This window comes from Dermacentor andersoni, chromosome 8 (genome assembly GCF_023375885.2).
Source record: "Dermacentor andersoni chromosome 8, qqDerAnde1_hic_scaffold, whole genome shotgun sequence".
Taxonomy (NCBI): domain Eukaryota; kingdom Metazoa; phylum Arthropoda; class Arachnida; order Ixodida; family Ixodidae; genus Dermacentor; species Dermacentor andersoni.
Genome location: NC_092821.1, coordinates 122,267,454 through 122,281,187, shown reverse-complemented (window position 1 = coordinate 122,281,187; position 13,734 = coordinate 122,267,454). Strand labels below are relative to the sequence as shown.

General features: G+C 47.9%; 1 protein-coding gene and 1 long non-coding RNA gene across 2 annotated transcripts in view; both read right to left on the bottom strand.

Moving 5' to 3' along the window:
- The window catches only part of LOC140219863 (uncharacterized), a 478,555-nt gene that overhangs the window by 261,341 nt on the left and 203,480 nt on the right, over positions 1-13,734 (bottom strand). The gene's annotated exons all lie outside the window — the stretch shown is intronic.
- LOC129384218 (uncharacterized) lies at positions 467-7,528 on the bottom strand. The gene is made up of 3 exons (XM_055069438.1): positions 7,338-7,528; positions 6,133-6,306; positions 467-704 (listed from the first exon to the last, which is right to left on the bottom strand). Exons 1-3 carry the CDS (start codon positions 7,505-7,507, stop codon positions 620-622), a joined length of 429 nt encoding a protein of 142 aa, XP_054925413.1. The 5' UTR covers positions 7,508-7,528; the 3' UTR covers positions 467-619.

Below are 13,734 nucleotides of genomic sequence, written 5' to 3'. Positions count from 1 at the left end.
ACAGCTCGGCCAGTGTAAGGTGTTTAAAAGGGCTTCACAGAAGCCAATTCGTCTAGTACAGGAAGCCATTCCGGGGGTTCACATAGTGCTCTGAACAAGTCGCGTGTGTATATAATGCTCTCAACAAAATAGTGTCTTGCTGAGTGAGCCTGTATATGACCATGCCTGATGTCCATTCTCGTCTTCCATAAGTTCGAAACGTCAGTCCTTGCAAGGCGCGGCAAACGCAAGGCGTGCCTTGCGCGAGCTTCGTGTTCCAGCAAGGGTACCTGTATAGTCTGGCTGAGGGGGGGGGGGGGGGGGACGGTGCGACTTTAGACGACGGTAATGTTTAACCACTTGTAGCTCATGATACACAGTTCACTGACAGAATTCTCGGGAGAAAGTATTTCGCCGGAGGTATACTCTTATGTCTATATGCGGCACTCGGAAGTACGCAAAAAAAAGAGTTTCCGGAGACCAGAAATATAGTAAAACAAAATTTTTTTAATAGCACCATCATGTCGTTCTCGAGACCTAGTCCCGAGAACGTTCTCGAGACCTAGACCTCACTGTGATCTCGAGACCTAGTCTTCGAGACCACAGTGAGGACGTAATCTGTTTGTCGCCGCGGTGTCGGTCATCCTCCAGACATCTCCTGCTGCGGGCTGGAGTCGTCGGCGACCACGTTGTCTCCCGTGCCGTGAATGCCCGCAGACAGGCCCCTGCGTCGATAGTTTCACGCGTAATTATTGTGGGAGACTCCATGCCTGGCATCCAAGCTCAACCTGCTGGTACGCGCGCGTACTGCAGATGGAGCTGTAGTCATGCATCGTCATCGTCAGCATCATTACCATCATCATCACCGCCACCAGTGCTGAAAACTTCCACTTTCCGAGAGCGTGATTGTGGGCACGCCGCCAAGTTCCACGATGTTGCCGTGTTGAACCAATCAGGGAGCTCGTATAGGTCAGAACTGACGGAGATATAGCCAATAGGCTATGTGACGTGGTTATGACTTGTTTTACGTGTTTATGTCGACGTGTTTATGACGACGTCTATGACGTGCTTCCGGGTCCCTGAATCGCTTACGCCGCCATTAAACCAGCAAAAGCGTAGCCTTTTAAGGGGCGCTATTCTGGACATTCCGCCATTTTCTTCGGTGCGTGACGTAGGCGCGACGCAAACAAAATGGCGCTGGTGGCCCAGTTTTGCTTATGTAACATGACGTCATCTTGACGTTTCGCCTAAGAAATTGAAATGAAGGCACTGAATATAGCGTTATCGGTAAAGCAAAACAGTTTTCCTCCGCAGTAAAAATAAAGCAGCTATCTCAAAGTGTATGATTATTCCGTCGAAAACGCTTCTCGCTTCCGTCGTCTGCTGCGTACAAGCCATCGTCTGCTTGAATAGCTAGGATGCGTGTTCCCGAAAAATGGAATGAGTCATCGCATGTTGGCGCCAACGCGCTTGTTTTCTTGCTTGAGACAACATACGCGACCTACCAGTGGTGATGCGCGCACGTTCTAGGCCACGTTATCGCTATCTCGTGAAACGCAAGTGACTCAGCCCGACTCGGCTGGCTGAAAAACGGCCGATATCACCGATAGCGTTGCGCGCGCCAGAGATATCCACTAGAGCGACGCAAGTGCCGGCGCTGCCATCTCTTGTTCATTTCGCTGGTTACTCGCACCGAGGGAGGAAACTTCAAGGCGCCGCCTTGCGTACATTTCTTTTTATAAATTAGAAAGAGGCCGTTGTCATAACTTTTGATTGTGCGAAAAGGCATTAATCTTGATTACAATACAAATGCAGCAGTGAAAAGTGGACAACATTGCCGAAAGTTTGCTATGTTCAACAAATATTATTTCGTATAAACGCGTTCTTTTAAAAAATGATGGCCCCAAACACAAATGCCAACACCACCCGAGCGCGATGCAAATACTATGAGCACGCGTTATGAACAAAAGATTTTCGTGGTGCCAAACGACGGGGAAGATGTGGCGATACGCATTCCTCTCGGCTGCCATTGCATATGGCTGCTCATTAGCACAATTCGCGCGGCTCGTCGCAGCAAAAATTATGGCGGAAAATCTCAGCAATGGCGGCCCAGCGCAACGTCACGCATCGTCAAAATGACGTTTACGAAACAGCCCTTCCTGTGACGCTCCTCACGAGATATTCCTTCAGCCAATCAGCAAGCTGGCATGGCGCATATCTTGGATCGCCACCACATATTCGTGCAATTGCACATGCATTGCACTGGGGCCGAATCTTATAACGGTTCGGAATACGAACCGTTCGCTTCGCCGCTTACGTCACTAGATGTGCCACTCCCAAGCCGGCGGTGGAAGAAGGGGAGGACGCGACCAATAGATGAGAGGGTGCCACCTCTGAAGTGTACGTCATTATATGACGAGCTAATCGAGGAATTGCAGAATGTTTCTGCTTGCTAAATAAATGTAAAATATAATTTAAATATTATACGCCAAGTTCTGAAGTATAAACGTGTGGTGCCGGGCGTTTACGCAATGCAGAAGTAATTTATTAATGTCATTCTTTTTTATTCTCAGCCCACAGGTGGTATCGCAAGCGTAAATGAGTTAAAGCTATGTCGTCTGCTACCAGGAGCTCGCACGATGCACGCAACAGGAACGCACTGCCGGCACTTCTCAAGTAGCGAGCGCGACAAAACCGTGAACTGGTTCTTAGGGACACCTTTACTAGCCGACTATATCAATTTTTCATCTTTTTTCGCCCTTCGTCATCGGCTCGGACATGACTCGCTCGCCGCCGCGCTGCCGCTGTCCCTGCGATAAGCCCTACGGCGCGTCGCGTGATAAAAGCAATGGAACTTGAAATCGAACATTACGATACACGGGCCCTACATTGCCTGCGCGAAGTCAAATCGAAGAGTGTGGTGCTGACGGTGCGCGCTGTGCCGTAAAATTGAGTAACAAAGTGCGGCACTCCCGAACCAGGGAAAAAGAAGGCGGCCTAATAAGAGATCTCCACAATATCTTCCCGTCCTGACTGTATAGTTTTATCAGCCGAACGAAGGAAGTGCTGAAACAGCCTAGGTTGAACCCTTCTGACTGCTGAACGGCGATCTGCGAGCTATTCACGCTGGCGATAGCACTGAGAATTCGATCTCACCATGCAAATATCTCCTTGGCATTGGCTTTGAAGCTGAGGTCACGGGAAAGCTGACCCAGCCCTTCAACCGGCCAACACAGTAATTGCGAGAGCAACTTTGCGGACAGTGTCGGCAGCAGAGATCTAGGTCACTCCGATGAATGCTTCACGTCCGACCGACCTCTGGGAGCTGCAGGCCGGTGGCGATGAACCGCAGCGCGCAATATTCCTTCCTCTGCGTGGAATGGCCACTCGTACGCTTGCACCCAAGTCCCTCCATTTGATAGCGTAGCCTGCATAAGGCTTACTTAGAAAGCCAGTAAGGGCAGTGCAACTCATTATCCGTCACTTCTTCGAACGCGTATCGCGCTTCCAGCCGTGGTCGACACCGAAAGAGGAACGCCAAGCAGACAACGAAGGCAAGTAATAGCCTCCGAAGCAACCAACGCACGCGCGCGCGACGCCATGGCGACGCCCGCGTGTCTCCGGGGTCGCGCGACCGGCGCGCGCGGCCAGAGTCACAAGCCAAAGCCAAGCCACAGCAACGGAACCCAAAGCGGACTACCCCTTCGCCGGTTCCTACGACCGGTTCGCTTTGAAGATGATTGACACATGCGTGACGTATTCGAAAATTGCGATACCGCCCCGCTGCCTCTGACAACCTGTGACGTATCAAAATTTCGGCCAATCAGGTGAGGCCAAAGGAACGGTTCCCCAACCGAACCGTTATAAGATTCGGCCCCAGGTTGTTCATGCTACCGCTCACATTCTTTTTGAAGCGCTAACATCGCAATATAGCTTCCAAGGACCAAAAAAATGTATTAGTCCATAAAATTTGCAGCTCCACGTCACGTTTCGTCATCTTGATGAAAACGCAAAATTGCATTTTGCAATACTTCCGCTTCCCGGCACAAATTTCAAAACACGTGACCTCTCGACAGCCAATCAGAGAGTAAACATGGCGGATAATGGCGGCCGTGCAGCCGCCATGCGTGTCGAGAATAGCACCCAAGATCCGCGTTTTGAATCCAAAAGGCGCCACCTCATGGGCCGTGGATTTGGACGCTACATATTTATTGGACAATAAGCCAGATTTCGACTGTTTAGAAAAAAAAGCACCCCGGAACACGGTCCGATTCCCGCCATATTGCCCAACGATCACTGTGTTGTTAGCTTAATATTGACTCGAAGAGGGCATCGAAGTGGCCTAAAACGTCAACGTGTTGCAGAATAGCACCTCCCCCCCCCCCCTTGTATTCACGCGAATGATGAGAATTTTGATTATGATTTTGATGATTAAGATGATCGTGATGACGATGTGGATGTGAGCGTGTCCTTCGAGACGGGGTGATGGCACGTGACAGCAAGCTCATTTTTATAACGTTTACGAGGTATCAAAATATTTCGACCGTTTTCTTTTTACGCTATACTACATTCTTCAAAATAAAAAAAATTCGTCTCAATGCATGTTTTCCTTTGCGCATCAGTTCTTCCAACTACCTATTACCGTACGCCATGTCGCACCATGTCGGTTGGGCGCGAGGGGCTCGGAGGCCCAAGACCCCCCCAGCTCACAAATTTCCCGGAGGAGGCAGACCCCGGCAATGCCGAAGCTTCTATACTAGGGAATGAATATGTTGCTATGCACGTTCACATTGCTTCCAAATTGCTCTGCCTGGTTTTGCGGCGATGGAAGCGCTGGAAAACGTTATATACGAACTCGCACCATGTCCTGGGAGCACTAAATAATTCACGGCGCTTATATTTAAAGTGAATATACTGAATGTTGAGGCTGATGCGTTGATTTTTGTTTAATTGTGCGGGTTAAGAAGCGGCTAAATGAAAATTGATATATCCTTCTCGTTCAGTGTTTATAGAGGCGTTATTGAAACGCTTACATATTTCCCCCTGCTCCAAGAGAATCAACGCTAGTAATATTTTTTCATTTGCATAAAATGGGTGATATCGGTCACGTGTACTGAACTTTTGAAGCGTGTGAGCCGATTAGATGCCTCTGTAGAAAATTGCTTATCCAAGCGTTTCAGAGCTTCGTCAGCGTAATTATACAAACAGTACGTGAAGTTTGTCCAGTGTCCTTGTAAAGAACTCAACGTGCCCAAAATTTGCCATCCTGAAGGAATGTTTTGCGTGATGCGTGGCCAAATTTTCATGAACTTCCAGTTTATTAAAACCTTTATTAAAAAAAAAGATTGCTTTTGCAAGTGCTGGAAAATATCACCTGTGTTTCCTAATGTCACAAGTGAGTTATATATGCACACGTCAGGCCAAGTTTACATTTGGTGAAAACGTGGGACACGTTAAGTGCAACGTGCAGTGAAAAACTTTAGCATTTCTGGCTGAATTGCGAGATTTCTAAGTAATTATCGAACCCTCGTTTTCTCTCTATTTTCTCCCGATTTCTTTCGCGTGTTATACGAAATTCTTATGAGTTTTCTCGGCGTGTTTGGTGAACTAAACGATTTACCTTGTCTATACATTTGGTGAAAATAAGCGGAATGTTATGGGTGATCGGGGGTAGGCGAAGTACAATGTGTGTGCGGGGGTTAATTACAGTCTTTACAACAAATTACGCATGCAAGCACGCCGCCGCGTTGATTGTAGGTGTGTAATATGCGAACGGCGCAGAATTTTACCCGCTGTAATGTTAAGAGAACTGTTAAGTTCCACCAAGAATGAATTTGGTAAAAATGGGAGGACCGTAAAGCATGGCCAACCAGTTTAGCGGTGTTAATAAGTGTTATGGAATCACAGTCTTCAGCAAAAATAATTTCTTTAGTAAGTGCTTGAAAGCGTGAGCCAGCTGTTAATTTGCTGTTTCCAACAGCGTCATAGGATAACTAATCATACGTGGCACCAAGTTAACATTCTTTGAACATATTAGGGGTGATGCGTAAAGCGGAAATGCCTGTATAATGCTTCTGGTCTAATTACGATGGCTGCAAGTCATTACTGAAGATCTCTAGGGTATATGGTTCTCGAGCGAGACGGGGCGCCCACCTTAGCATGAGCAGGTGGAAGAGGAAGAAGTTGGCGTAGAGCAGCGCGTCCAGCGATTCGCTCTTGAAGTACACGTTGGACACGACTCGCGCTCCGTTGACCAGGAGGAACCACAGGTGGTAGGTCATGTCCAGGAGCCAGACGGCCACACCGAGCAGCACGCCGGAGACGGGCCTGCGTGTGACGTCACGAGGGACCATTCGCGACACACCGGCAGTTCTCGGACGGCCGATATAGCGTTGCGGACGGCTCGAATATATATATATATATATATATATATATACACGACGCACGCCGGTAAATTGAACGAAAAAACGAGAGTGTTAGCGACCTTATACCGGAAGTGAAGCACGCCGTTGCCAAGCAACCACGAGTGTTGTTTATGTCAATGTAAAGTTACTATAACGGCACTTTCAACACATTCAGTAAACGAAAAAAAGGATCTGAGGTTTCAACGCGCCAAAAACAACGATGCATTCGCGGGCCACGCTTTAGTGGGAGGTCTCCGTTTTAACTTGCACCGCCCGGGGCTCTCTAGTGTACTTCTAAATCTAAGTATGCAGAAGCGTTCTGGCATTTCAGCATCATCATCATCATCGTTCTATTTATGTCAACTGCAGGACGAAGGCCTTTCTTTGCGATCTCCAATTACCCACTCCAATTACTACAATTACGGCAGGCTATAGGTGACCTTTAATAGAAAATTTATCAGGGCTAGTTGGTTCGTATTCGCAGGTTTTACAAACGCACACCTTAGACAGGACTTCTACTTCTCTGTCCTGTCTATGGTAGGCGTGCACTTGTAACACCTGCGAAGATGTGACGTGATGTACAAACCATGTATAGCAAAAACAGAGGCACATATATGACTGCAATGTACACTCGTCGGCGAGTGCTGGGTGCGTTGAGGCCGTCTGCTCTGTCATGGATCGCATTTCATCCGCGGTGGTGCGGCTTAGAAGGTCGAGGCGATGCATGTAAAATTACTTTTGCGAAGGCCAAGTCTTTTGTTGGGCATTACCCTTCAGCGGTCTGCCCGCGTCCCAATCTAGCACGCTTCTACGCGCCTTGCTAGACGTGGCCACAGACACGGATGCAAAGTAAGCGGCCAGCGCTGAATTAGCATCCGTCCCAACTTTCTCTGTCGCTTTCGCGGATGATTGTGCGAAACAAAAAATCGCTACAGTGTGAACGGGCAGGCTCACCTGAGCCGCACCACGTGGAAAGCGAACATGAGACACTCCTGAACGAGGCTGGTCACCATGTCGACGCTGTTCACGCCCACGTCGAGGACGGTGTGCGCCATGACCATGAGGGACATCACCACGCAGACCAGGTGGTAGCCCTCGTCCAGGAAGCTAAGGTTCAGTTCCATGGCTGGTTGCTCGTTTGAATTGGATTGGATTGGATTTGCTTCTACGATGGCGCATACCCACTGCGGGGGATTGGCCAATATTTCGATGGTATTAGGAAGATGGCAAAATTGCTTGCTTGTCCTGATTTTTGGGGTGCTTACCCCCTGCGGGTGATTAGCCAAGAAGCCGGCAGTTAAAGGGAATGGAGCGGGGGGAGGGGGAGAGGCAGGGTAAGCTTGTATAGGTTGGTTGACTTCCTTTATGAGTGCATCATGTCCATTGTGGTGGATTGGCAAATAATCGGGTGAGCTAGGAAAATGATTAGTAGAATCTAAAAAGAAGTTCTACCGAGAAATTTGAATAGATTAAAAAGAATAGTAAAATAAGACGAAGATCTGAAAATTGAATTGCCACGAAAATCGTCTTCATGCGGTTATAAGCTTTACAAAAGCTGCACCGACATCCCCATAGCGATGTCCTGGACAGGAGGCCCCCCCAAGGACAGAATATCGAGAACGGCAAGATTCAATCCAACACAGTGGAATAGTCGGGCAAATTTTGTTTAAATTTTAGATACGGCGGAATGATAAGTACTCACTCGTCTCATCATCTGTACGATATGAGCACAAGGCGGACAACGCCAGGCCGGATTTATGCAGATGATAGCTTACGGTAGGTGCATGGACAGCGGAATCTAATGAACAGGACTTCAATGTTTTTTTCGAGTATGGCAGAAGTTTTTTTTAACTCCAAGGGAATACGAGGTGTCGGTGACCAGTTAAATCCGTTAATTATAGGTTCCAAGACTTGGGTAGTTTCATCGCTCCCTACTCGTCCCCTTCGCATTTTCCACGAGGTTTGCAAAACCAACGCAAACTTGTTTGCTTGCCATTCCGCAAACAGGGATGATCACCCTCAGTATTGGCAAGTATACTCACCGCAGAGGATATATAGGCGAACGAATCTGGTGGCAGGAGGTATTATAATTAATTATTGGGTTTTTACGTGCCAAAACCACTTTCTGATTATGAGGCACGCCGTAGTGGAGGACTCTGGAAATTTCGACCACCTGGGGTTCTTCAACGTGCACCTAAATCTAAGTACACGGGTGTTTTCGCATTTCGCCCCCATCGAAATGCGGCCGCCGTGGCCGGGATTCGATCCCGCGACCTCGTGCTCAGCAGTCCAACACCACAGCCACTGAGCAACCACGGCGAGTGAGGTATTATAGCCAAACTGGACAGAACCATATAAACCCTGCAGTACGCCATATACACGGATAAACAATAAAGGTTTATTTCTTCCCTTAAGCGGGTGTTAATGTTTCACGGAACACGTCGTCAGCCACGATGATGATGATAGTTTTGGTCTTCCACTATGTATATATAGGGTACAGACACCACACAGTGGCTACGACCACGCGATACGAAAGCCTTACAGTTTACGGAACAGAGAAGTGGTTCTCGTGGGGAAAGGAGGAAAGGCTGGCACTATCTTCTGCAACCCTTGCGGGAGCACGGCTCAGCGCCAGCAGGGGGATGGGTGTGGGAGTGAAGGAGATAGAAGGAGGGAGAAAGGTAGAGAGTCGCCATGGCAGCAGCGGGGCAGGCCGGCCGGGAAGGCCCAGTGGCTTCGACCGGAGGAGTGGACTGGTGATAGACCACAGGAGGTGGCCCAGCAAAAGCGAAGTTGCACCGGTACATCGTCGACGCTGACAACAATGTTGATGAAGATCGACTGTGGTCTTCTCCATTGCATCGTGTGCTCGATCGTGTCACAATGTCGAATTCACCATATTGCCAGCTCTGATTGGCCCAGAGAACTGCCGCGGCTTCTCTGATTGGCAGAAAAAAGATGCCGCCGTTGCAGAATGTGGCGAGGTGGCGGAATTTGACAAGGTTCCGGATGTAACGCCTCATGCAGACTTCGAAATCGTCAAGTGATACTGTAGTATCTTACTGTCTTATCCGTGACAGATGGGACGGTTTCACGAAGAGTTCGTTTATGAAGGCCATGGCTGTGTAGACTCATGCTCCCTCCTAGGTTATTTCCTTCCACCATGGCTTTAGCAGTGAATTGAATCCAAAGCTTATTTTCTTGCGTATAGTACAGAGTAGAGTACATTAAAATATGCACAGAAGTCAAAGAAAAAATACAGGCAGCAGAGGCAACAAGAAGCACCTTTACGTCAGGCGAGGTCGATAATGCAACGCAATTGATCTTCACGATGCAGACAGTACACTCATTGAACATGTACAAGTAGAGGGAAGTGCACCAGCAAAAGATGCGGTGATTGTAGTAATAAACAGACGAAAGAAGGCCGTGAAATACAGTTTTAATGCTGTCTGAAAATTACCTGCTTGTTTTACTTCTGTGGGTAGAGCGTTCCGCTGGACTACGCCAACACTTGAAATATTTCGTTTACCGTTCCCATCGTGGCCCTCTGGAAGTTGAAAAAGCTTACTTTTTTAGCGCGCCGTGTGTATTGCATCCGGACTCCATCCGTAAAGTCAACCGCAGAGAATGGGCATGTTGGTGAAAACGCTACCATAAAAAATTTCGAGAGTTCTAAGATTTATTACTCAGGGGAATGGCAAAATTTAAGTAGTTGAAAGAACGCCGTTGCGTTAGCATTGCAATGTGAAGAAGCCGTGAAGCGAACAGCCCTCTGTTGAAGTTCCATAACTGGTTTACTTGCACGAACAATAAGCATTTCGCCAAGATGTGCGACAGGTCGCTGTGGTACAAGCTGAAATAAATTATTATTGCGATAGCAATTATATCGACATTTCAAGCATATACCGCATGTTATATAGCGTGGCGTGGCGTCTGAAATTCACATAAATAAAAATATGCGAAGCATCACGGCGACGGCAACGCCGACGGCGAACGAAGGGCTTCCGTATTAAAATAATTTCGCCTCTTCAGTAAAATATGACAGGCCTTTTCTCAGCTTATTGCAAACCCTACAAATAACGAGGTTTCCAGTGAAACGACTAATATAAGCTTCAGCTATTGTACAGCGCTTACGCAATGGAGCTCGTTGCTTTTAATCTCCAGTGGAAACGGAACTACTGTCGACGCATTCCGAGTACTATGTATTTTTCGTTTTTGCTTTGCGTTGAGAGCATGGTTATTTGACAGGAAGCGCTAGTTAAAGAGAGAAAGTTATTTTTTTGCAATACGGATCGCCTGAACTGGAGAGTTCTGTGCACAAAGAAGAACAGTGTCATCTGCAATGCATTGTAGCAGAGAAAGTGGATAGTGCTTCTGACACGTCATTCACATTCAAGAAAAAAGAAGCAATGGCCCCAATATCGAGTCACGGGGTGCACCTGTGGTTACGTCAGAGAGACCGGAAGCATGCAGTATTTAATGAAGTAAATATAGGTGTTTTCTATTAACAAGATAGCTATGGAAAAAAAAATGTGGCACACTCCGAAAACCGTTGTCTTTCAACTTACCTAATAATGTATATTACGGTTTACAGTATCTAACGCCTGGCTCGGTTTTGTTGCCGTTTAGATGCGAATTCACAATATCAGAAAAGGTTACAAGATAAGTATCTGTGGGCTTTTTAAGCCTGAAAACAAAAATGCTGTCATTTACTTAGAACGCATTCGCTCTCGAGAGAACGAGTACATCCATTTAGCAATTAGTTTTTCGAATACAGTATTAATAGAACTCGGAACTGAAACAGAACTGTAATTTTCAAGCACATTCTTATCCAAATTTTTGAAGGGACACTAAAGCGAAACATTAAATCAGTTTAGACTAATGAAGCATTGTTTGAAAACCCTGCAGGCATTCATTTCAAAAAAATAGTTTGATTATCAGATGATAAAGTGAAGGTCCAAGTATCAGTATTTGAATTTCGCGCCGAAACCCCAGCGCCGGTACGTCACCGTGACGTCAGAGATTCCAAAGTATGTTTTCGCATTTGGGCCGCGTTGGCTGAATAAAGGTTCCGGAAACTTGCCATGTTTAATATTTCGTTCCTTTAGAATACAATGTAGTCAATCTGTACCGCTATATATAACTAGTAGATCCTAGAAGATGTCATCAAAATCCAAGACGTCACAGCCCCCAGGTGCGGGAACTTAAGTAGGCGTCGCCACCCGTATTTCGTTCTTGCGCTTTTTCTGGCTTAGCAAACGTCTTAGCGTTGCAAGAGTGGTGTTTTTGGTGTTGTAGAACGGTGATTTACTGATGCAGAAGAAATCATTTTTCACTTTAGTGTCCCTTTAAATGTAGGCCTGTTGAATTTATCGCGTTCTTTCTACAAAACAAAAACAATTACCGCCCAAGCACTCCGTACAGATGGTTAACCAGCGAAGCTTAAACGTGCGGCCCCGTTGTTTATTACTGGGTTAATCCCAACGGTTCATTAAACGGCGGCTTGGCTTGGCTGCCGGATCCTCGGCACGCAATTGCTACTTGCGCTCGGCTGCGCGAGCCTGTTCTTGTGCCCTGCACGCCCACCTGCCTTCATCCCCACTTGCACGTGCTTTTATCGCCTGACGTCCAACATTTCAGTTCTGTCCATGGCCACGCTCGTCGCATTGAGCGCATGCGCTGCAACGTCCTAGAACACCGGTTCCCGGTCGTGTTAGGAGCCGTGAAAAGTGTGTCTCAAGACGATCGGTGAATTTGCTGACACGAAATCACCGCATGTACTATACTGGAAACTGTGTCTATATCGCTTGCTAGGCTGCGTGTTACGGCGCTGCTGACGGCACGCGAAGCTTCAGCGATGTTTGCCGATGGCATAAACTTCTGTTGCAGCCTGTCGGCAGCTGCGGAAGGCAGCCGTTCTGAGAGGGTTGTCGCGTGTTGCCTGCCCCTCTGGAACGCTCTGTAGGAAACGCAGCCAGCACGCGGCAGCCATTCTCTAGTGGCAACCTTCCCGGAACGGCTGCTTTCCGCAGCTGCGGACAGGCTGCAATACAAGTTTATGTGCTATAGCGCTGACTTGGCCGCAGTTTGCTTTCTCATAGACGAAGGAATCATCGCCTCCTCATCGCCTTTTAAAGCAGAGCTTTCTTGGTTTACTTTCACCGGCTTGGCGTGCCTGCTGTTGGGTCGGCCGCTATCTCGGCGTATACATTTGTGGCATGTATACAATCAGATATGTATGCCAAGAGCAAGACAGGGGTGAGTGGAGATCAAGCTGTGAGAGGCCTTCGTCCTGCAGTGGAGATTTAAAAAAAAAATGACCGACCCTTCCCCTACAAGTAAATGGGGGCAAGCGAAGCTTTTCCTACGTGCACCTGACCTTTAAGTAACCCACAGGTAACGGTGCCGGATTGCTTCGGCCTCCCGCTCCCTCAGCTCGGGATCTTCTCGTTGCTGTCGGATTGCCTGGGCTCGGGCGGCTCTAACAACTGGGTCGGCTCGCCGACGGCGAGCCCTTTCATGTGCGAGCTCTCGCCGCCGCTCGTCGAAGGCTGCCCGTTCCTCGGTGGAAACGTACAACGTGTGGCCGTCCCATCCGTTTTCCGAGACTGAACTGAACGGAAACGAAGCCGGCGCAGAGCACGCGGGACCATTTCCTGCCCTTTTTCTCCCCGGCGGAAGCGAAACGGCTCTGATATTTTTTGCGCAGCTGGAATCCTTGTTAATGACTCATGCTCTGGCGCCGGCGCAGCTGTCAACTTATCCAACTGCCCTTTCCCACAGCTGCTCTGCTCTGGGAGCAACTGGTTTCTTCTTTTTTTTTTTGCGTGACCCCGACAATGCCACTTGTGAACCAATACAAGCTTCACTTGAAAATAGGCTGATGGTGATGACGACGATGATCAACCAATCGCTATCTGAACGTACCCCCGAAGTGACTCATATAAACCTTGTGTACTGACCACGTATGCCGAGCTCTGTTCTGCGTCACAACATTAAAAAAATTTCTTCCTGATAAAACCTGAACATATGACGGCGGCTCCCAGGCATCCCTAAAGCACACCCATCTGTTAATGCAATAAATAATTATGTTTATCACATTTCATGATCTACTTTATTTTTTTTTTTTTAATTTAGACGCTCAGTATATATATGTATCACTGGGTGCGGGCCCGTTAGCCAATCTTCCAGAGCGGGCATGTCCTGCTATTAAACAAGCGGCACAGAATCTCTAAATGTTGCTTGTTACGTCTCTTACTTTTCTGTGCATACACCTGTCGTCACCACTCTTACCTCAAGAGCGGCGTAGCCAGACATGTTTCTTTTTTTTCGGGGGGGGGGGGCGGAAGGA

Excerpts from the sequence above, each read along its gene's own strand:
- LOC129384218 (XM_055069438.1), bottom strand. The coding sequence starts at position 7,507 with ATGGAACTGAACCTTAGCTTCCTGGACGAGGGCTACCACCTGGTCTGC. Across the intron at positions 6,307-7,337 it reads TTCCACGTGGTGCGGCTCAG|GCCCGTCTCCGGCGTGCTGC; the intron begins GTGAGCCTGCCC and ends CGTCACACGCAG. Across the intron at positions 705-6,132 it reads TTCCACCTGCTCATGCTAAG|GGGCCTGTCTGCGGGCATTC; the intron begins GTGGGCGCCCCG and ends CTATCGACGCAG.